The following is a 20,136-nucleotide window of genomic DNA, read 5'->3' as shown; positions in this document are numbered from 1 at the left end:
TTCTCACCTCCACCAGGATGCTGAGGCTGGTGGAATCTGAGCCTGGGCCCATCCTGACTCATGAGGAACATTCGGATCCCTGGGGACCAGTGTCTCGCTCTGCAGGTTTTGTCCTTTGGGGTAGTTACCCTGCTGCCACTCACTAGTGACACTGACCTAGAAGCAGTGAGTCAGTGCCAAGGTAGCCACAAATCCAGAGCTGCAGAACTCCAGATCAAAACCTGGACCTGGCAGAGACCTAACAAGGCCAACAGGTGCGCCTTTCTGACCATTTTTAAAAATGAACATTTACTGAGCGATGCTACCTGGCTGCCCAGGGGCTATTCTGGGCGTGAACAAGACAGGCAGGGCGTGGCCTGCATTCCAAGGAGGAGGCAGAAAAGCGACAGGGAAAATGTTAGAAGAGATAATTAAGTGGGTGTCTGAGATGGACTGGAGGGCTGCTCTACATGGGGAGCCAGGAATCAAGGAAGGGCTCCCTGAAGAGGTGACATTTCATCTGAGCCCCGAATGACATCATGTCCTTGTCTTGATCATCAGGTCAACAGCATTTGTTGTGGTGGTCAGCCACAAGTGCATGAGTCTTCGTTTCGGCAGATGACCAGCTGTCCTGTGCCACTTTTTTCTCCCTTAAGGTCAGCAGCTTCGGTCCCTTCCCCCCAAGAAGCAGCCCTAGGATGTCGTGAACCCCCTACAGGGACAGAACAGCTCCGAAGGAGTTGGGTGGTCGGATCTGCAAGAAGTGGATAACACCAGTGCCCACTCCAGGAGGTATTTGCGAGCATTCACTGAGTTAACCCACTTAAGGCACCAAAGCGCCTGACACACAGCGCTCAGAGAGTGACAACTCCCTCAATAAATGTCAAGAAATGTCCGATGCCTCGCTGTGGACTCCGGGCCGTCTCCCCGTGCCTCAGTTTCACGGACTTCCGAGCCCCTCCGCACCCCTGCGGCCTCGGAAAGGTTTACAACTGAGGAATCCGAGGCCGCAGGAGCGCGGAGGCGGCCACTGGGAAGGGTGCCCCCGGCCAGCCCACGCCCCGCCCCTGGTGGCCACGCCCCGGCTCCCCCCACTTCTTGCCTGGAGCAGTCCCGGCTGGCGTGCTCCTTTAAGGCAGCCGGCGGGCGGAGAAGAGCGTGTTTCGCCCCCTCCGACGCCGCCGAGGTAGCAGCTTCACCTTTAAGGCGGCGCGGGGACTGTTGGGAAGGCCGGCGGGATGGAGGCAGTGGGACCCGCTCACGGCTGCGGGTCCGAGTGAAACGGGGCGGGAGCCGGAGCTGGAGCGGGAGCCGTGCCCGAGCGGGAGGCGCAGGTCCGCGCGGGCCGACTGGGCCGGGAGAGTAGGCTCTGGGTCGGCCCAGAGGAGGGGAGGATGCGGGCGCGGCCTGCGGGAGGCCCAGGCCCACTCGCGGGGAGGGGGCGCGGTCTTGGGTGGCGGGGGTGGCTGCTCGGCCTTTTCAGGGGGAGGGGTCCGCAGGACGTCGCGCGAGCCTATGGGAAGGGTCGCCGTGGGCGGGGCCTGAGGTGACGGAGAACCCGAGATCTAAACTCCCCTAGGGCGAGGGTCTTTCCAGAGTCGGCGCGCGCGAGGTGAAGGGTCCTGTGGCTCGGCCTGCCTGTTAGGGAGGGAGTTTTCCGAGGGGCTGGGACGGGATCTCCAGGAGGGGTCGGGGTCTCCCGCGTGGGAGTGAGCCCCTAGGATCCCATAGGACCGTCTTCCGACGCGCCCGGCCCTGGCTGAGGGAATCCCCGGGGAAACCCGAGACTGGGCCTCCTAAGCCTTGCCTGAGCCCGTGGTCTGAGCCGAATCCGGGTCCAGCCTCACCTACCTCACCGCATTGCGTCTCCCGGGCCGAGACGAGCTGGGCGCGCCCTCTGTAGGCCGAGCGCGGGCACGGTGCGGGCTGCTGGCTTGGGGACGTGGGCACCCCGGGGACCCAGGCGTCCAGGGACCGGAGGTGTTTACCTAATCTGGGGCGGACGGCGGTGTGGCCCCAGGCCCGGCACCCGCCTGCCGGCCCTCTCGCCTTCACAGGCGGCACGGCAATGGCCACGATGGTGCTGCCGCGAGAGGAGAAGCTGAGCCAGGATGAGATCGTGCTGGGCACCAAAGCCGTCATCCAAGGGCTGGAGACTCTGCGCGGGGAGCATCGTGCTCTTCTCGCTCCCTTGGTCGCTCATGAAGCTGGCGAGGCTGAGCCCGGCTCACAGGAACGCTGCGTTCTCCTGCGTCGCTCCCTGGAGGCCATTGAGCTGGGGCTGGGGGAGGCCCAGGTAGGCTGATCCGGGGCGCTGAGGTGGGAGGCCACAGGAGGGAGGGATGGAGCCTTCTAGAAAAAGGCAATGTAGGAACATATCTGAGCAGGGAACTATCCATACTCTGGAGCCCCATGGAAGGACCCAGTAAATATCTGCTGAAGAAATGAGTGGGTTTTGGAGACCCCAGCCGGTCCTTAACCCAGGAGAAGCTTGATCATTTTTACCCCATACACAGAACCCTGTTCTTAGCTTCTCTGTGAGGTAGCAGAGACTGAATGGCATAGGAGAAGGAAAAGGAAATCCCATAAGAATCTCCCCTCCATTCATTCTTATATTCATTAATTAACAGGTAAGTTATCAAATGCCTACTATGTGCCAGGCAATATGGTAGGTGCCAGGGATACAGGTTCAACAAAAGAGACAAGATCCCTGCCCTAGTCCATCGGGAAGACAGAAACATTTGTTACACAGTGATAAGTTCTTCAAAGAAAGGAACAAGATCTTGTAAGAATTTGTAGTGGGGAGTCTTATTTATTGGCCAGGTAAGACTTCTGAGGAAATGATATTTAAACCAAGATCTGACAGAAGAAATGGACCCAGCCTCTAGAGGAGGGAGGCAGGTAAGAGGTTGCATGTGCAAAGGTCCTGAGGTAGGAAAGATCTTATGAGGGGAGAACTGAGAGAAGACCTATGTGACTGGAGCTGAGGAAGGAGAGGCCTATGGAGAAGGCAGGGGCCAGATCATGCTGTACCTTATTAGTCTGAGTTTTATTCTCAGGAAATCAGCAAGCTTTTGAAGGGCCTTAAGCAGTCAAGGGACACAGTCTGACTTAGGCTTTAAAAGCTCCCGCAGGCTGAGGTATGCGGAATGAACTATAGTGGGTCAAGAATGGAAGCAGGTAGGAGGTAGTTAGGAAGCCACTGCTGGAATTCAAGTGAGAAATGGTGGCTTGGATTAAAAGGGTAACCATAAGGGTGAAAAGAAGGGGACCAGTTTTAGATGTTCTGGAGGTAGGTCCAGGAGGACCCGGGGATGAAGTAAGGGAGAGAGAGGAGGGCAGGGTAACTCCTAGGTTGGAGCAGTTTAAGGGGATGAGCCTGGATGATCAGCAGTTCTGTTTTGGCCCTCTTACATTGGGGCTGCCTGGATGATATGCAGATGGAGAAGGAGCTAGGTTCGGAGGGAAAGTCTTGGCCCCCTCAGATCTTGGCTGACACACTGGCTGGCTCCGTGAATCCTGGGCAGGTGGTCTCATCTTGGTTTCCTTGTCTTTAAAATAGGGATCATACCATATGCTATATGTACTTCCAGGCCATTTGGTGAACTTTTTAAAAAGCTAGTGGTTGTGAAAACACCTGTCACTTAAGACATTTGCTAATCAACTAGAAAGTGCAGGGTTCCTGAGCCTGATCCTCCGGAGGGGCAATGTGTTGGTCATTCATTCCTCGGCCAGTTGGCTGCCAGGTGCAGAGATGAACACACAGGGGCCCTCCTTGTGTGTGCAAGCACTGAGGCAGATGGGCAATAGGATGGCGTAGAGGGAGTGGAAGGTGCCATGCTTTCCTGGGGCTGTGGGCATAAGTGAGAAGAGGCTTCACTGCAGAAATGACCTGAATGTGAAGGATGGAGAAAGGGAAGAACATATGCAAGGTTCCAAGGCAGGAAGAGCCTAGAAGCTCAGGAAAGGAGTCAGGTGGGGGCTGAAGCTAGGCCTCTGGGTCTTCTTACCTGCTTGTGGTTCCTCAGACTTTCTGGGGGTTTGGGATACGCACGCCTTCCCTCCATGGGAGCTGCAGAAAGGCAGAGGCCAACTTGGACCCTTAGCAGAAGTCAGATTGGGTCCTTCAGTGGTCCTTCAGCCATCTATCAGGGTTCCCTGGGAAAGTGTTAGCCGTGGGGTGGGAAGCAGTGGCTGCAGGGGTTTGAATACAACCCCCAAGAGAGACAAAGGAAGTGAACGGCTAGCTCTGGGAAAGCGCAGCACCCCGAACTGCTCTCTTCATGATCAGGGCAAGGAGGTGGGAGCTGGACCATCATTGCAGACAACTAGCTGGATGCCCAGGAGAGGGGATGGACTTTGTCAGTCCAGCAGAGCCTGCCTGGGAACCCAGGGCTTCTGACACTAGAACAGGGGCCCCCAACCCCTGGGCTGCGGACCGGTACCGGTCTGTGGTCTGTTAGGAATCGGGCCGTGCAACAGGAGGTGAGCGGCAGGTGAGCAAGTGAAGCTTCATCTGTATTTGCAGCCGCTCCCCAGCGCTGGCATCACCGCCTCAGCTCCGCCTCAGATCATCAAGCATTAGATTCTCATAGGAGCACTGGTCCCTGGTGCCAAAATGGTTGGGGACCGCTGCCCTAGAAGGAAGGAATTGGGGATCCCCAAGCCACCTGGATTCAGGTTTTAGACTATGGTTCGGGGCCTTGGGGGAAAACTCCCTTGACAGGAAGAGAACTTCAAAGCCCTCAGCCCTGCAGCTCCTCACAGGCAGGGCCAGGCCTAGTCCTTTGCTGGGCCCCAGTGCCCCAGGCAGCCCAGGCTGGGGGTGGACAGGGCTCTGACTCACGTCCCGGCTGGCTGTCACAGGTGATCCTGGCGCTGTCAAGCCACCTGGGGGCTGTCGAGTCAGAGAAGCAGAAGCTGCGGGCTCAGGTGCGGCGCCTGGTGCAGGAGAACCAGTGGCTGCGAGAGGAGCTGGCAGGGACGCAGCAGAAGCTACAGCGCAGCGAGCAGGCTGTGGCCCAGCTCGAGGAGGAGAAGCAGCACTTGCTGTTCATGAGCCAGATCCGCAAGTTGGATGAGGACACCTCCCCCAATGTGAGTCCTACCATGGCCACTGCCAGGCCACCAGGCAGGAGGTCCTGGGAGCAGGGAGGGGATAGCATGGAGCAAACTCAGCTGTGACCCAACCACTGATACCTGGGCTACCTCGAGCCTTTTTTCCTGATCCTCATCCTGTCTTCCTGCCTAGGAGGAGAAGGGGGAGGTCCCCAAAGACTCTCTGGATGACCTGTTCCCCAACGAGGAGGAGCAGAACTCAGGTGCGGTGGGGCAGCTGGCTCTGGGGGCAGGGGAGGGGAGCTGGATGAACTCTTGGACCTTGGGACCCAGACGTCACTAAAAAGAAGGACTAAGGGGCTGCCATGTTCTTTCCTGCTCCGTTTCTGATCATCGCATCCCAGCATGTTAGAACTTAAAAGGCAGGTGTTACACATTGCTTCTGCCCCACCCAGCCAGCTCTGTGAGGAGCAGGATCACAGTTCACAGCTTCAGAGCAACCCAGGCTGGGCTCAAGTCCTATTGTGCCACCGGTTGCTCTGTGGCCACTGGTAGAGTTTCTTTTCTCCTCTGACCCTCCTCCGAGGGTTAGGGGAGGACGCATGTGCAGTGCTAGCCCGCCTCGCTGATGGCGTTGCGTGCACATCGGGGCCTCCGTTCTGCAGCTGGGGAGGCTGAGGCTCGGGGCTCAGGTAGTTTGCTCTAGGCCACGCAGCTTGAAGTGTTAGAGCTGGGATTCCACCTGCTCTTTCTGAAGAGTGACTAGACCCACCCTACAGATGGAGAAACTGAGACAGAACAGTTAGTGACTTGCCACGTGTCAGATGGGTCAAAGGTATGTGCTAGCCCAGCCCAGGGGGCAGATGGTCCATCTGAGCTCCTGCCTTTGACCTTGCAGCTCCCAGCCCTGGAGGAGGGGATGTGGCTGCCCAGCATGGGGGCTACGAAATCCCGGCCCGGCTGCGCACCCTGCACAACCTGGTGATCCAGTATGCTTCGCAGGGCCGCTACGAGGTGGCTGTGCCACTCTGCAAGCAGGCACTCGAAGACCTGGAGAAGACATCGGGCCGCGACCACCCTGATGTGGCCACCATGCTGAACATTTTGGCACTGGTCTATCGGTGAGGCTCCTCTGGCCACAGGCTCCAGCCCTGGGTCACAAACCCTCGGTGCCTGCTGTGGGCCAGGACTCAGGCTCCTCCGGGCAGCAGAGAGCAGAACCTGTGCCTAGAGGGGGGCTGAGCCAGGTGCCTGGACCTGCACGGGCCTGGGCTGCAGACATGAATAAGAGGAGAAAGACCTGGACACAACCAGAGAGGGGACAGCGCATGAGGACTCAGGGCACCGGGCATCGGCACAGCTTCTCTGGGCACCGTGGTTTGAGTAGGCTCTTTGGTGAGAGGCGAGTGTGCCCGGAACATGAGAGGATTAGCAAAGGTTTCCCTGGTGGAAAGAGCAGTGTGAGCAAAGGTGTCGGGGAAGAGAAAACAAGGTGCGCTGGACACGAGATACGGGGGGCGGTGGCGGGGAGACCTGGCACAGTTTGCCTCGTACCTCAGCACTGCGTGCCCTGGTGTGTGTGAACTACCCAGAGCTCCCTGAGCTCCTGGAGGGCAGGGGCTGACCAGGTCTCCCCATGTTCTGGGTTATAATCATGCCCACTCAGTAAATATAGGAGGTGTGATCTTGGGATCTCAGATCTAGGGGCCAGACTTTGGGCTGCAGGACAACCCTCAGCTTGCTTCTGTCTGCCCTCAGGGACCAGAACAAATACAAGGAGGCTGCCCACCTGCTCAATGACGCTCTGGCCATCCGTGAGAAGACACTGGGCAAGGATCACCCGGCTGTGAGTGAGGGTGGGTGGAGGTGAAGGCTGCTGCTGCCTTCTGCAGCTCCCAAGTCCCAGAACCCTTGCCAGCAGGGGCCTAGGTCACCGAGCCTCCATTCTTCCACCTTCTAGGTGGCAGCGACATTAAACAACCTGGCGGTTCTATACGGCAAGCGGGGCAAGTACAAGGAGGCCGAGCCACTGTGCAAGCGGGCTCTGGAGATCCGGGAAAAGGTGGGAGCAGGCGAGGCCGGGCAGGAGGGCTGCACAGGTGGGGGTCCCAGGCCGGCCACGAGCCCAGCCACTGGCCCCTGCTCCCATCCCAGGTCCTAGGCAAGTTTCATCCAGATGTCGCCAAGCAGCTGAGCAACCTGGCCCTGCTGTGCCAGAACCAGGGCAAAGCTGAGGAGGTTGAATACTACTACAGGCGGGCACTGGAGATCTATGCCACACGCCTTGGGCCTGATGACCCCAATGTGGCCAAGACCAAGAACAACCTGGTACCCTGGGCCAGGAGGGGCTGGAGGGAGGGAGGGGGCTATGGGAGGATGGAAAGGAAAAGGCTCAGCTCCCTGCATCCTGCTCATCCTCTGGCCCCTGCCACTCCAGGCCTCCTGCTATCTGAAGCAGGGCAAGTACCAGGATGCAGAGACCCTGTACAAGGAGATCCTTACCCGTGCTCATGAGAAGGAGTTTGGCTCTGTCAATGGTGAGTTTTTGGCTACTGTGTGCCCCCAGCTCACCCAGCACAGGCTCACTCAGCCATCAGCATCCATGGCAGCTGGGCAGGTCTTCATGCCTGGGGTCTGGCTGGTCTCTGGTCACTCGTGTGCACATGTGAGCTTGGACACACAGCTACTGCGCCCTGCTCATGCCATATACAGTCTTTGCATACCCCATGCCCTTGGCCCAGAGCCTTTTCCCTTACTCTGCTGGGCAACTGCTCACCACGACAGCCCAGCCCAAATGTCTCCCGCTCTGGGAAGCTACCTTCTGGCCCGATAGTCAGTTTCTGCTCTGGGACCCTTCAGCCTGGCCTGTCATTCATGCCGAGCACATGCCTCAGGCTGTAGGCTTGAGGTATCTTAAGCATCTGTTCCCCTAAGTGCCTCAGTCACAGGCTTGTGCCACAGTCAACTCTGTTCCAGAGGAGTGTCAGTAATGTTTGGGTCTGTTTTTTGTTTATTTAACAGAGCCCAACCCTGTTCCTTCCAGGGTACCACTCACCCCCTCCCCAGTCCTGTGTCCAGCCTCACCAGGAGAGGCCTTAATGGGAGGCTGGTGATGGCCCCCTTTCTCTCCCCAGGTGACAACAAGCCCATTTGGATGCACGCAGAGGAACGGGAGGAGAGCAAGGTAGCTCTGTGGGCAGGGCTGGGCGGGTGTCCAGAGAAGGACGGTGAAGCTGGGGGTGTGTGGACGAGGGGGGCCTGCTCTTCCCACCTCTCCTGACCATTCTTTCCCCCAGGATAAGCGCTGGGATAGCACCCCTTATGGGGAATATGGCAGCTGGTACAAGGCCTGTAAAGTAGACAGGTGAGGAAAGCAGGGCAGGGCTGGCGGCAGAGCAGGTAGCTGGGGAGACAGTATCCCAGTTGGGGGGCGGGGGCTGAGTTCAGGTCGCACACTTCATACTGCTCATCCCCAGGACCACACCTCTACCAGCTTGTTTTTCAGGGACTGGGTCACAGGCCACCTGTCTCAGAATGGCTTTTTGCACCAAGACAGCCTATTATTTCACTCTTGGGTCTCCCAGTTTTTAGTCCTAGTGGCAACATTTCACTTAGGGCTGTGGGGTCAGGTCCCTGGTCCTGGGGTGCTTCCAAGACAGAAGCATGCAGTCAGGCCTAGCCCAGGGCTTGGCACGATTCTGGTTGGCCGGATGGTTCCTTAGAGCCCAGTGTGGGCTGGATGTCAGGACAGGCCCTGGTTCCTGCGGAACACGGAGTTTGAGACTGTCTCCTGTCCTGTCCACAGCCCCACCGTCAATACCACCCTGCGCAGCCTGGGGGCCCTGTACCGGCGCCAGGGTAAGCTAGAAGCTGCGCACACACTGGAGGACTGCGCCAGTCGCAGCCGCAAGCAGGTGGGGCCACAGGCATGAGGGGTGTGGGCAGGGAGCTGCGTGGCCCTGTATGTTTTCTGGTCAGCCCACTGCTCCCCCTGACGCGCCCTCTGCTCCCTCAGGGCCTGGACCCTGCGAGCCAGACCAAGGTGGTGGAACTGCTGAAGGACGGCGGCGGGCGGGGAGACCGCCGTGGCAGCCGCGACACGGCCGGGGGTGCTGGGGCTCGGTCTGAGTCTGACCTCGAGGAGGCAGGGCCTGCAGCTGAGTGGAGTGGGGTGAGTCTAGGGGGTGGGCTGGGCCAGGAGGCTGCGGAGCCAGCATGGCATACAGACAGACCTGTCTACCCCACAGGATGGCAGTGGTTCCCTGCGGCGCAGCGGCTCCTTTGGGAAGCTCCGAGATGCCCTGAGGCGCAGCAGTGAGATGCTGGTGAAAAAGCTGCAGGGTGGTGGCCCCCAGGAACCCTCTAATCCCAGGTCAGCCTCTGAATCGATAAGCCCCCCACCCAGGGCAAGCCTCTCAAGAACTCACCCAACAATCCACCAATCCCAGATGAGCCCCTGACCCAGGGTAAACTTCCTCCTTTCAAGGTCCAGCCCCCCAAATCTGCTCCCCTCTCATTAGCCTCCCTCCCCAGTCCTAACCTGAACCCCTTCCCATTCCCTCTAAGTTTCACCATATGCAAATCCCAGCCTTTCTTCCCCTCAGGATGAAGCGGGCCAGTTCCCTCAACTTCCTCAACAAGAGTGTGGAGGAGCCGGTCCAGGTACGGGTGGGTGTCGGGGCACTGGGCAGCTGAGGCCCAGGGCCCAAGGCCTCCTCTATGCCCTCTGTACTTGCCCAGCTTCTCAAACATGTCTCTTCATCCTGCAACATTTCCTGTCTCCATCCCAGGCCTGGCTTTGGTCTGGAAACTGGGGAGACAAATGAGGGAAACCCACCCCCTGCTTGGGTGGACATGCAAGTGGCCAGTGCCAGCAGTCAGTGTGGAGGTGGGTGGAGGTGTCAGGCCACCAGGGCAAGGTGTGGGCCAGGCTTAGGGACTCTGGCTGGTCAGGCCCATTCCCCTTCCAGCCAGGGAAGCAGACTAGCAGCAGCACAATGCTGAGCCACTTGCCCCTTCTGCCCACAGCCTGGAGGCACAGGCCTCTCTGACAGCCGCACCCTCAGCTCCAGCTCCATGGACCTCTCCCGACGAAGCTCCCTGGTGGGCTAACACCGAAGGGGCAGCCGGTCATCAAAGCCGCCACCTGGCATTACCCCCACCCCCAGCCCTGCGCATGGGCCTGCTGCTTGCCCCGCCTGTCTCTCCCAGGGACCCCTGTCTTTTCTGTTCAATCTCAGGGTAACCTCCTCCCTTGTCATCTCAGCCTGAGCCCTGGCGTCTGGGCCTGCCCCGCTCCAGCTCTACCCCTTATTTATTCCTTCCAGCAGGGCCCCCTCTTCCCTAGATTCAGGGCCAGCAGTAAGGGCTGGCCCCAGTCTTCCAGGTAGAGGCTCAGTGGCCCGCCCTCCCCAGACCCCAGAGCCAGAACACTAAGCACCTGTCGTCCCTTCAGCACCCCTGTCCTCCCCTGGCCGTTGCTTCTGTATATAGAGAAATAAGTTATTGGCCACGCCCCTCTCAGTCCTTAGTACTGCCCGGGCCTCCCCTCACCCCGCCTTTCTCTAGTGGTACCGCCCACGCCTTAATCACCCCCATTCTGCGCGGTGGTATCTCCCAGGCTCCACAACACATCTTGGGGGGCTTCCTCAAAGGGTTCCCTGGGCCTTCTCGAGCTCCTCCCGGCCTCTGAAGGGCGCGCCTGTCCCCGCCATCGCCCAGTGCCCCGGGACGGCGAGCCTTCCCCTTGCCCATCCCCTCACCGCCGGGCCCTGCCCTGCATCCCGGCCTTATGCACTGCCCCGTCTCACCTGGCCCTGTCCAGGCACGGCCTGACCCCGCCCCAGGCACTGCCTGTCGAGCCATCCAGCCACGCCTCCCACGCCTGCAGCTTCTCGCGAGGGGCAGTGATGCGCCCCCCAACCTGTGGCTGGAGGGGCTGCCCTTGTTCGGGGTGTAGGCGGTCGCTCTATTTTCAAATGTTGCTGTAGAAATAAAGATGGTTTGAATCTGAGCCGGGCTTGTTTTTGGGCTGAGGCCTAGGGCTCTCAGCGTCTCTAGGTTGGGAGTGGGGTCGTGAAGGGCTGCAAGTGCGTGGGTGTGTGTGTGTGTGTGTCGCTCACATCTGGTCCCTTGCAGCTGGAGCGCAGATACTCTGCTCCTATCTTGGAATTGTTTGGGGGCCCCATAGGTTCAGGATCTAACAAGCTTCATCGCCCAGGTTCTAGAGACCGTGGGCTTTGATTAAGCTCTGCTCCTCACTAAGCTGTTTGACCTTCAGCGAGTTACCGACTCATTTTTTCACATAAAATGTGAAAGACACCTTCCTCCTGGGGATGTAGCTGGCGAGTTAGGAGCGCCAGCACCCTAGATAAATGAATATTACTAATGCTCACAACTCCGGGAGTTGGGAGGACAGAGATAACTACCTCTGCCAGATGTAAAACCTGTCAGCTCCAGCCCTAAACTGAGCTTTCAACATGGGGACGCCATCAGGCTCCCGAGGGCTGCCCTCAAGCCCAGGTACGTCTGGGGAGCGCACTACAAGCCCCAGAAAGCAATGCGTGGCAATGATGGGGAGTGGGCTAGAAGGCTCGGGCTCCGGTTTACGCCTGCGCAGCGGGTGGGTAGGTGGGTGTGTGTGTGTGTGTGTGTGTGTGCGCGCGCGCGTGCGACAATGTACAGATACTACAGGTTCCGAGAAGCAACGCAGCCGAGGTTGGGAGTGTGTGTGTGTGTGTGTGTGTGTGTGTGTGTGTGTGTGTGTGTGACAATATAGAGACTACAAGTTCCGGGAAGCAACGGTGGGTGTGCCGTGTGTGTGTGTGTGTGTGTGTGTGTGTCAGTGTAAGGATACTACAAGTCCGCATGTGTTTGTGTGTAAGAGACAATACGGACACTACAAGTCCGTGTGTGTCAGTAACAGTGTAAGGATACTACAAGTCCGTGTGTGTGTGCGCGTGTATGACAATGTACGGAGACTACAAGTTCCGAGAAGCAACGCAGCGAGGCCCCGGTCGGGCATCTTTGCGCCTGCGCGCCGCGGGCGGGGCCTCTGGGGCGGAGCGGCCACCATCTTGGAACGGGAGGCGGAGCAGAGCCGACTGGGAGCGACCGAGCGGGCCGCCGCTGCCGCCATGAACCCCGAATAGTGAGTGAGCCCCGCCCGCGCCGTTCGGCGCAGCCTCGATCCGGAGTACGGGGCTGTACGCTTACCGGGGTTGTCCGGCCTGGGTCAGGACTGCGCAGCGCCCCCACATCCGGGTCTCTCTTCCGCTGACCCCCCCCCCCACATCCGGGTCCTGCCCCTCCCCCGGGGGCCCCAGGACCCCAGCTCCATACCCCGAGTTCTTGCACCCGGGGCCAAAAGACTACGACCCCGAGGGGCGCCACTTGGAGCCCAAGGCACCGGCCGTACCAGGCCTTACGGTCAGGTAACTCCGCAGCCCCGATATCTCCAGGCCTCAGTTTCCCCACCTGCTGGTTGAGAGTGGCGGTATGGGTGCTGACAACGGCCTCAGCGTTATGGAGCCTGTCACCAGATCGTTCCTAGTCTGGGTCCCTTTAGGTCGGGCGGTAAAACCTTCTGTTCTTCCCGTTCTCCCGGAACCCGGTTCCTGGGGTTGGCCAGAGGCTGGAGGCCGAGGCGCCGTTCTGTGTAGCTCTCCCACAGGTCCTCCCCTCCGGGGCTGTCGCTTTGCCCCTTGCCTAGGTCAAGCTGCCCGCTGCTCCGGTGGCCAGTCCCTTCCCGCCCTCTCCTCACCTTTCCCCAGGCCCGCAGCACCACCGTCGCACCCCTTCTCTTCGCTGTCACACTGCTGATGAAGTTTAGATGAGTGTGTCATTTGTTCCCCCCCCCTCCAGTGGGATTCTCTGTTCCTCATACTCTCCTCACTTCTTGGCCGCTCCCCCTATGGGTAGATGGCCCACATCTCTGCCCCAGGCTTCTCATTGACAGTTTTTCTTGAGTGTCAGTTATCGGCTTCCTCCTCTGCCACTTCCTTCTTTTTTCTCCAGATCCAGGCCTCAGATTTCCTGGGAAGGGGGAAGCTCTGAGCTAGATTTGACAGGGAACAGAGAAGGGAACCGATAGGTCCTCACAGAGACTTTGAAGTCCAAACCTGGTTTCCAGTCTTAAAGTGAACAGCTGTATAGACTTAGAGCAAGTCACTTCCCTTCTCTGACCTCCGGTTTCCTCATTTGGTGGGAATAACAACACACACTTCACTGGACTCTCGTGAGGCTTAAATAAAATGATGCATTTGAAGTACTTAGCACAGGGCCGGGCACAAGTAGGAACTCAGTACAGTTTTAAGTGATTGCCACTTGTTACCACCTCTTCTTATATGCTTCATACTAGGCTCTTTATAATAGATATTCACTTAACAACTTCCGGGCTGACCCTCACTTCTACTTATGGGGCCTCCTCTGCCAAGCCAGGTTTGCTTAGGGGCAGTGTAGTGCGGGGGAGGGTTCCCTAAATAACCCCTACTGGACCTGAGACCATGGAATCTGTCAGGAATCAGTAGGATACTCAGCTGTCACCTGATGGTGATCCTCCGCAAGTCATATCCCTCTCTGTGAACTCAAGTTTCCTTCTCTGTAAAGTGGGAATTCATATGCCATGTTGTTATGGGGGGTGGTCAGCTCTCCCTTCCCAGGACTTGTGGGAGGATCTTGTGATCGCCTTAGTAGTACACAGTGGCACGTCTGATTGTGGGAGGATGCTATAGCTGTGACCAGGATGATGGCCGGCAGACTCCCTGCCTGCCTTCACACCTTCCTCTCCTTTCTCTCCAGTGACTACCTGTTTAAGCTGCTTTTGATTGGTGACTCGGGCGTGGGCAAGTCCTGCCTGCTTCTGCGGTTTGCTGTGAGTAGGAAGCCTGCCATACCATCTGTCCGGGGTCTTGGCTGGTGGCGGGAGGGAGAAGGGGCAACCCAGAGCACAGTAGTTACAAGAACTGGGGCACCAAGGATGAAATTGCAGGTTCTGCCAACTGAATAAGGACACATGGCCGGCAAGTTAAGTGCTGAGAACTGGGGCCCAGCAGTTAGGAACTGTGCTGGGGCAGGAGACTCAAGGGAGATTTACCAGTTGGGCCTCAAGCCTGTTCACTCAGGCCATATCACTGGCCCCTGATCTTCCAGGATGACACATATACAGAGAGCTACATCAGCACCATTGGGGTGGACTTCAAGATCCGAACCATTGAGCTGGATGGCAAAACCATCAAACTTCAGATTGTGAGTGTCGCTCTTCCCAGAGTCCCTGGTGCAGAGGCATTTGCCTTGGGAGGGGAGGGGCTCTGGGCTCCTCTGGGCTCTGGTCAGCCCAAGGCTGACCTGCTCTTCTCTTGGACTGTCTTGTAGTGGGACACAGCTGGTCAGGAGCGGTTCCGGACCATCACTTCCAGCTACTACCGGGGGGCTCATGGCATCATTGTGGTGTATGACGTCACCGACCAGGTAATCCTGAGCTCACCTTTCCCAGCTTTGCCTCCTCGGCCTCAGGTCTTTGGCTCTTGCTTCTTGTCACTCTTCCCGTCCTCTCTTCCTCATGTGACTTGGAAAGGAGACCAGACTAGGACTCATTCCACCAGGAGGGAGACAGTGCAGAATCGGTCCTCCCGAGGCCCCGCTGCAGGGTCTCAGCAGAGTCAGGCCTCACCCCTCCCTGCCAGGCTTGCAACCTTGTGTTTGACCTTCCAGGCACCTATGTTTTGGGGGCGTTTAGTCAGTCAATTTGATGCTGTTCTGGGCCCCTGGCCTCCTGTGCGAAGACACTGGAGAAGCGACTGAAGGGCCTGAGACGGAACAAGGGAGCCCTCTGGGTCCGGTGTGAGCAGAGGTCTGGAGCCCTGTGACTGCTGTGGCACCCTTAGTCATGTGTCATTGGCAGCAGTTGTGATGTTAACCATCAGAAACAGTCTTGTCATACCTTAGAGCAGGGGTCCCCAACTCCTGGGCCGTGGACCGGTATTGGTCTATGGCCTGTTTGGAACTGGGCCGCACAACAAGAGGTGAGTGGCAGGCAAGTGATTGAAGCTTCATCTGTATATGCACCTGCTCCCCAGCGCCAGCATCACCCCTCGGCTCCACCTCAGATCCTCAGGCATTAGGTTCTCATGGGAGCACCGGTCTCTGGTGCCCAGAAGGTTGGGGACCGCTGCCTTATAGCTTACAGCACCTACCACAGTCTTTTGAAGTTCATGACACTCTTAAGAGGTCTGTGTTGTTCCTGTTTCACAGATGAGGTGATAGAGTGGTAAGGACACTTGCTCAGCGTCCTGCAGTTGTTCTAGTGGCAGAGAAAGAAAGCCTAGGTCTCCTTACTTGATTCGACTTGCTTTGTTCTTAATACCGAAGCTCGTTGCTTAGTGGGGACCAGCTCTGAGGGCATGGAGATGCTTATATCAGCTCTGGGCCAGGAGGAGCCCCTGCTCTGACGGACAGCTGGGCTCTTTGGCTCACCAGGGACTCATGGTGCCTCCGAGACAGCAAGCTGTGGGTGAACTGTGGTCCACTCAGATACAGGCACCAGGGACCTCTAACTGCCACATCCTGTGACCTCATTTTAATGCGCACCCTGACGGACGTCTTTTGGCTTTTAACTCAATTCTCCTTCCTCTTCTTGAAAAGTTCGCTGTGTCCAGCTCTCCCAGCAACTGCTGCATTAGATTCTCTCTTCAGTAGCTTTTTACAGGTTCATCCTGTACTGACCCCCTGGCCCCATGTTTTGTGCTTCCTGACCCTGCCCCAAGCTGCATCCTGACTCTCCCTGCATGGTTCTGGCCACTTTGTGGTTTGGCTTCTGTTTTACGATCTGTGATTCCTGCATCTAAACAGCTATCACCATGGATCTTCTCTGGCCTACATTCCACTGGTACGTTATGTCTGTGTTAATTCTGATCTCAGTGTTACCCAGCGAACTAAGTGGTGGGCCCCTCGTTTTCCGGGCGAGGAAGCATGCTTGGAGAGATGTTAAGTGATTTGTGGTCTCGCAACTAGGAAAAGCAAAGCCGGTGTTTGAATCCGGGGCTCTTTGCTCCCAAGCACACCCTTCCCTGCTCCCTCGCAGCCTCTCCCGAGCTCCAGACCATCTGCGGAATTCGGCGTGGCCAGCACTGGCCTCACCACCTCTCCCCGAACTAGCCCTTGCATCTCTGCCGGCCTGACTAGGAAGCTTCCCTCCCCCATCCAGTCAGCCCCGGGCCCCTTCTGTCCTCCCCCATCATCTCTCAAATCTGTCCCCTCATAATAATAGAAGTGATGAGGATAATAGCAGCTCCTTCCAATTAAGCACTTGTTATGAGACAGGCTTGCATTCATTATCTCCTGCACACAACAGCCCTACGGGGAGGTACTGTTTTATAGAAGTGAGGAAACGGAGCCTTGGGTCAGGTGACATATCTAGGGTCACACAGTAAATGGCAGAGCTGGGGCTTCCCCCGGGTGGTCTGACTGAATCCTGTGCTCGTCTCTGCCTCACTCCCTGGCTCAGTGCACATCTTCCCTCCCCTGGATTATTCCGGCCACCTTCCCATTGGTCTCCATCTTCTTGCCACTCTGATGTGGGCTCTACGCTCCTGCCAGGACTATCTTCCCAAGGCACAGGTGTGCCCCGCTGCTCCCGTCCCATGAAAACCTCCGCTGGCTTCTAGTTGTCCAAGACTCAGCCAAGTTGAGCTCCCCTGTGAGCTGGCCTGCCTCCTCGCCCTCTCCTTCCCTGCTCAAGGCCTGTGTCCCAACAGCATTCAGCTTCTCCCCACTCTGCAGAGGCACCACGCCCCTCTAGTTCTGTGACCCAGTGTATGTTGTCTCCTTCCCTTACACCTTTCCCCATCCCTCCAGGTGTAGGGCAGCCCGAGAGCGCCACAGCTCCTGCCTCTGTCCTTGCAGTGCTGACCGCCCCGTCTTGCCATTATGTGTGTCCTGGCCTAGTCCTCCCTGTTCCGAGTGCTTTAGGCCAGGGCCTAGGTATGATTCCCTTCTTCGTCCCCAGTGCCCAGCACAGGGCCCAGCCTGGGACATGGCAGGAGGTGGAACCCTGGTGATATCACCAGGCCTTTGGCTCCTAAGGAGAGAGAGTGGCTCTAGCTCCAGCTTGTTTCTAGAAGTTCTGTGCTTTGTCCACATGCTGGGGTGGACGGTGGGGAATGGCAAGCTCCCGGGAGAGCTGGGCTGAGTGAGGAGGCTGTTGGTGCCAGAAGACGAGTGTTAGGTTCTGTTCCCAGGATACCTGTCTCCCTCATAGGCCAGGGCCTCCTCTATGAGGACCCTTCACCTGCCACTGGGCTTCAAGACTTCAAACCTTAAAGGGACACTAAGGCTACTGAGAACTTTGTGGTTCTTGTTAACCTGTTATCTTTTTTTCTGTTGCCCCTCTGGCTTGCCTCTCTTCTGATGTTATTTGCTTCCCACATGTGATTAAGTCTTTTCTGTGTCTCAGGCAGAGGCGAGCAGCTGCAGGAAGCAGAGCTGGCTGGCCCTTAGGCCCAGGCTGTTGAGGTGTTGGAGCTGTTGGCAGACAGCTGACGCTGAGCTGAGGCTGGCTTTTGGGGTCTTGGCAGGAGGAGGGCAGGGAGAAGAGCTAAGCCTGGAGGAGGGTGCTTCCTTTGGGTCCTGAGCCCAGGGCTCTGCCACCCTTAGGAGCCCAGAGCAACCCCTTCCCTTCAAAGCCCCAGTTCTCCAGGCCTAGGGTAGAGGTGGGAGTTGAGAACAAAGTAACTTTTGCCCCATCCCTTTAGGAATCCTATGCCAACGTGAAGCAGTGGCTACAAGAGATCGACCGCTATGCCAGTGAGAATGTCAATAAGCTCCTGGTGGGCAACAAGAGTGATCTCACCACCAAGAAAGTGGTGGATAACACCACAGCCAAGGTGAGCGGGGCCTGGGCCAGGCCTCCCAGGGTGGGCTGTGGTCTGCTGCCCCTCACTCTCCCTCCCCTCCTCTTCTCTCTTTATTAGGAGTTTGCAGACTCTCTGGGCATCCCCTTCCTGGAGACGAGTGCCAAGAACGCTACCAATGTTGAGCAGGCGTTCATGACCATGGCTGCTGAAATCAAGAAGCGGATGGGGCCCGGGGCCGCCTCGGGGGGTGAGCGGCCCAACCTCAAGATCGACAGCAGCCCAGTGAAGCCAGCTGGTGGCAGCTGTTGCTAGGAGGGCCATGTGAGGTGGGACAGGAGGGGGCACTTTCTCCAGATGATGCCCCTGGAGAGGGGGCAGGAGGTGCCTTCTTCTCCTGGGGCATTTGAGTCTGTGGCTTTGGGGTGCCCTGAGCTCCCCATCTCCCTCTGGCCCATCTGCCTGCTGCCCTGACCCCTGGTTCTGTCAGGGCCCCCAAGGGAGGACACCCAGGACCTGTGGCTGGGGTGGGGGTGGGGGCTTGCTCTGCTGCTGCCTCTAGGTAACTTTAAAAGATACCCCACCACACACCTTTCTTTGGGATGAGGGCTCCTCTGTTTGTCTCCCTCCCCCCGACCCCATGTATGCTGCAGTGGGTTTCTCTCCTTATCCTTCCTTTCCCTCCCCCCCTTCCCCAAGAGTTGAGGGCCTCCCTGGCCTCTACTGCCCTGGCTGAAGTCAGCACCCAGGGCCAGGAATGGGACCGGGGGATCCAGGACCTGGGATCCAGGGTCCTGGGCTGGACCTCAGGACGGGCATGGGGGGGCCACAGGGACCTGACAGCCCACCCTTTCTCCTCCTCCCTACGTCCCCTCCTACACTCACAGCTCGAGCCGTCCAGCTGCAGTGGGGTCTGAGCACATCTAGGGCAGGTGGGCGGGCAGCCGCGCTGGGCCTGTGTCTTGAGCCCAGAGGGAGCCTGCTCCTGCCGCCCCCTGCCCTGCCAGAGCCAGGCCCATGTGCTGCCTGCCCACCGTGCCCCTTTGTCCCCAAGGCAGGCAGAGGCGGAAGGCCCACCAGTGCCAGAGGCCGGGCACCAGCCTTAACCCTCACTCTGCCAGCACCTCGTCCCTTTCCCTGAGGTAGCACGTCTGGCTATTTCTCCCCTTCCTTGGAGCCTACAAGGGCAGATCCCTGTCCTCTGTCGCTACTTCTCCTCTGGGGAGTATGGGTGCAACCTAGGGGTGGGGGCTGCTCCACTCACCCTTTCCCTCCCAGGACCCTAGCCTCTGGACCTCTGGTACAGCTTCTTCCTGCAAAAAAAACAAACCTTTGGTCTGTACCTGAGAAGCCATGTCCCTCGTGCTGTCTCTCGCCTGTCCCACTTGTGCCCTTCCCTCTAGCTTGTATTTAAGTCCCTGGGCTGCCCCTTGGGGTGCCTCCCACTCCCAGGTTCCCCTCTGGTGTCATGTCAGGCATTTTGCAAGGAAAAGCCACTTGGGGAAAGACGGAAAGGACAAAAAATAATAAATTTCCATTGGCCCTCCGGTGAGCCGAGGGTTTTTGCAAGGAAGTTGTGGTTAAGTGTGGTCTGTGGTGGGAGCTGCCTTGGGGTGGTAGGGACGAGGTGGTAGGGACAGGGCCGAAACCCTGGGCTTGGTGGGCTGCACAGGGGTCTTGGCTGGGCTGTGGCCCAGGTTTGCTGTTGAAAGTCCTTGACCCACTTCCTGAAGCCTGGAGAACTGCCTGCTTGGGCTTCTGTGGTCTGTCCCCAAGGGGCCCAGCACCATTCTGTCAAACAGAGAAGGAGGCAGGCGGCCATCAGCGAGTACCTGGTGAGCCACCGCCAGCACGCACAGAGGCACCCAACCAGGACGTGAAGGTGGGCTGCAGCCCCGGGGGTTCCCCAGACACTGTGCCGCATGGCGCCTGGCATCCCCTCCAGCCCTCTGGTTCAGCCCCTTCTCCCGCTTCACTGCGGGTTCAAGCCAGGTGTCTCATCCCCCTTGGACAGTGACAAGTGCTTCGCACTTAAGACCTCTTAGGCCTCCCGGCTGCGGGTGAGGCCCGTGGGTGAGGGCACGGTTGTGTGGGCCGAGTGTGAGCGTGGCTGTGGTGGGCTCGTTGTGTGACGCGGTAGGCCGGTGGTGGGGGAAACGGCCATGCCAAGGATGTGCGTTCCTGCCTACGTGTCCCCGAGGTTAGAGCGGGGGTGGCGCCGGGCCGGGCGGTGCATGCGGCCGGGCACACG

The 20,136-nt window shown here is 58.3% G+C and overlaps 2 protein-coding genes across 9 annotated transcripts; both read left to right on the top strand.

The window, feature by feature from the left end:
- Positions 1 to 1,050: 1,050 nt before the first annotated feature.
- Positions 1,051 to 11,050, top strand: KLC2 (kinesin light chain 2). Of its 8 annotated transcripts, none has more exons than XM_015588884.1 (16): positions 1,051 to 1,165; positions 2,037 to 2,275; positions 4,846 to 5,076; positions 5,231 to 5,300; positions 5,936 to 6,158; positions 6,796 to 6,883; positions 6,998 to 7,099; positions 7,192 to 7,365; positions 7,475 to 7,574; positions 8,172 to 8,221; positions 8,334 to 8,401; positions 8,843 to 8,951; positions 9,053 to 9,208; positions 9,285 to 9,409; positions 9,642 to 9,699; positions 10,066 to 11,050. In XM_015588884.1, the coding sequence occupies exons 2-16, from the start codon at positions 2,048 to 2,050 to the stop codon at positions 10,147 to 10,149; spliced, it is 1,866 nt and encodes a 621-aa protein (XP_015444370.1). In that variant the 5' UTR covers positions 1,051 to 1,165; positions 2,037 to 2,047; the 3' UTR covers positions 10,150 to 11,050. The 8 variants fall into 8 exon arrangements, with proteins under 8 accessions (XP_015444370.1, XP_015444366.1, XP_015444369.1 ...); XM_015588880.2 differs by having other exon boundaries at positions 1,077 to 1,165; positions 2,000 to 2,275; positions 9,264 to 9,409; XM_015588883.2 differs by having other exon boundaries at positions 1,143 to 1,313.
- A 1,013-nt stretch (positions 11,051 to 12,063) lies between these two features.
- RAB1B (RAB1B, member RAS oncogene family) lies at positions 12,064 to 19,458 on the top strand. Its single transcript, XM_006911071.2, has 6 exons — positions 12,064 to 12,187; positions 13,837 to 13,909; positions 14,188 to 14,283; positions 14,410 to 14,505; positions 17,787 to 17,918; positions 18,006 to 19,458. Exons 1-6 carry the CDS (start codon positions 12,174 to 12,176, stop codon positions 18,198 to 18,200), a joined length of 606 nt encoding a protein of 201 aa, XP_006911133.1. The 5' UTR covers positions 12,064 to 12,173; the 3' UTR covers positions 18,201 to 19,458.
- Positions 19,459 to 20,136: the final 678 nt, after the last annotated feature.

This window comes from Pteropus alecto, unplaced genomic scaffold (genome assembly GCF_000325575.1).
Source record: "Pteropus alecto unplaced genomic scaffold, ASM32557v1 scaffold43, whole genome shotgun sequence".
In the NCBI taxonomy this organism is placed as follows: Eukaryota; Metazoa; Chordata; class Mammalia; order Chiroptera; family Pteropodidae; genus Pteropus; species Pteropus alecto.
The sequence above is the reverse complement of the archived record's forward strand: the minus strand, read 5'-3'. Positions and strand labels throughout refer to the sequence as shown.

Coding starts and splice junctions, on each gene's coding strand:
- KLC2 (XM_015588880.2), top strand. CDS start 2,048: ATGGCCACGATGGTGCTGCCGCGAGAGGAGAAGCTGAGCCAGGATGAG. Junction 6,884..6,997: donor TGGGCAAGGATCACCCGGCT/GTGAGTGAGGGT, acceptor TCCACCTTCTAG/GTGGCAGCGACATTAAACAA. Junction 9,410..9,641: donor CAGGAACCCTCTAATCCCAG/GTCAGCCTCTGA, acceptor TCTTCCCCTCAG/GATGAAGCGGGCCAGTTCCC.
- RAB1B (XM_006911071.2), top strand. Junction 14,284..14,409: donor AAACCATCAAACTTCAGATT/GTGAGTGTCGCT, acceptor ACTGTCTTGTAG/TGGGACACAGCTGGTCAGGA. Junction 17,919..18,005: donor TGGATAACACCACAGCCAAG/GTGAGCGGGGCC, acceptor TCTCTTTATTAG/GAGTTTGCAGACTCTCTGGG.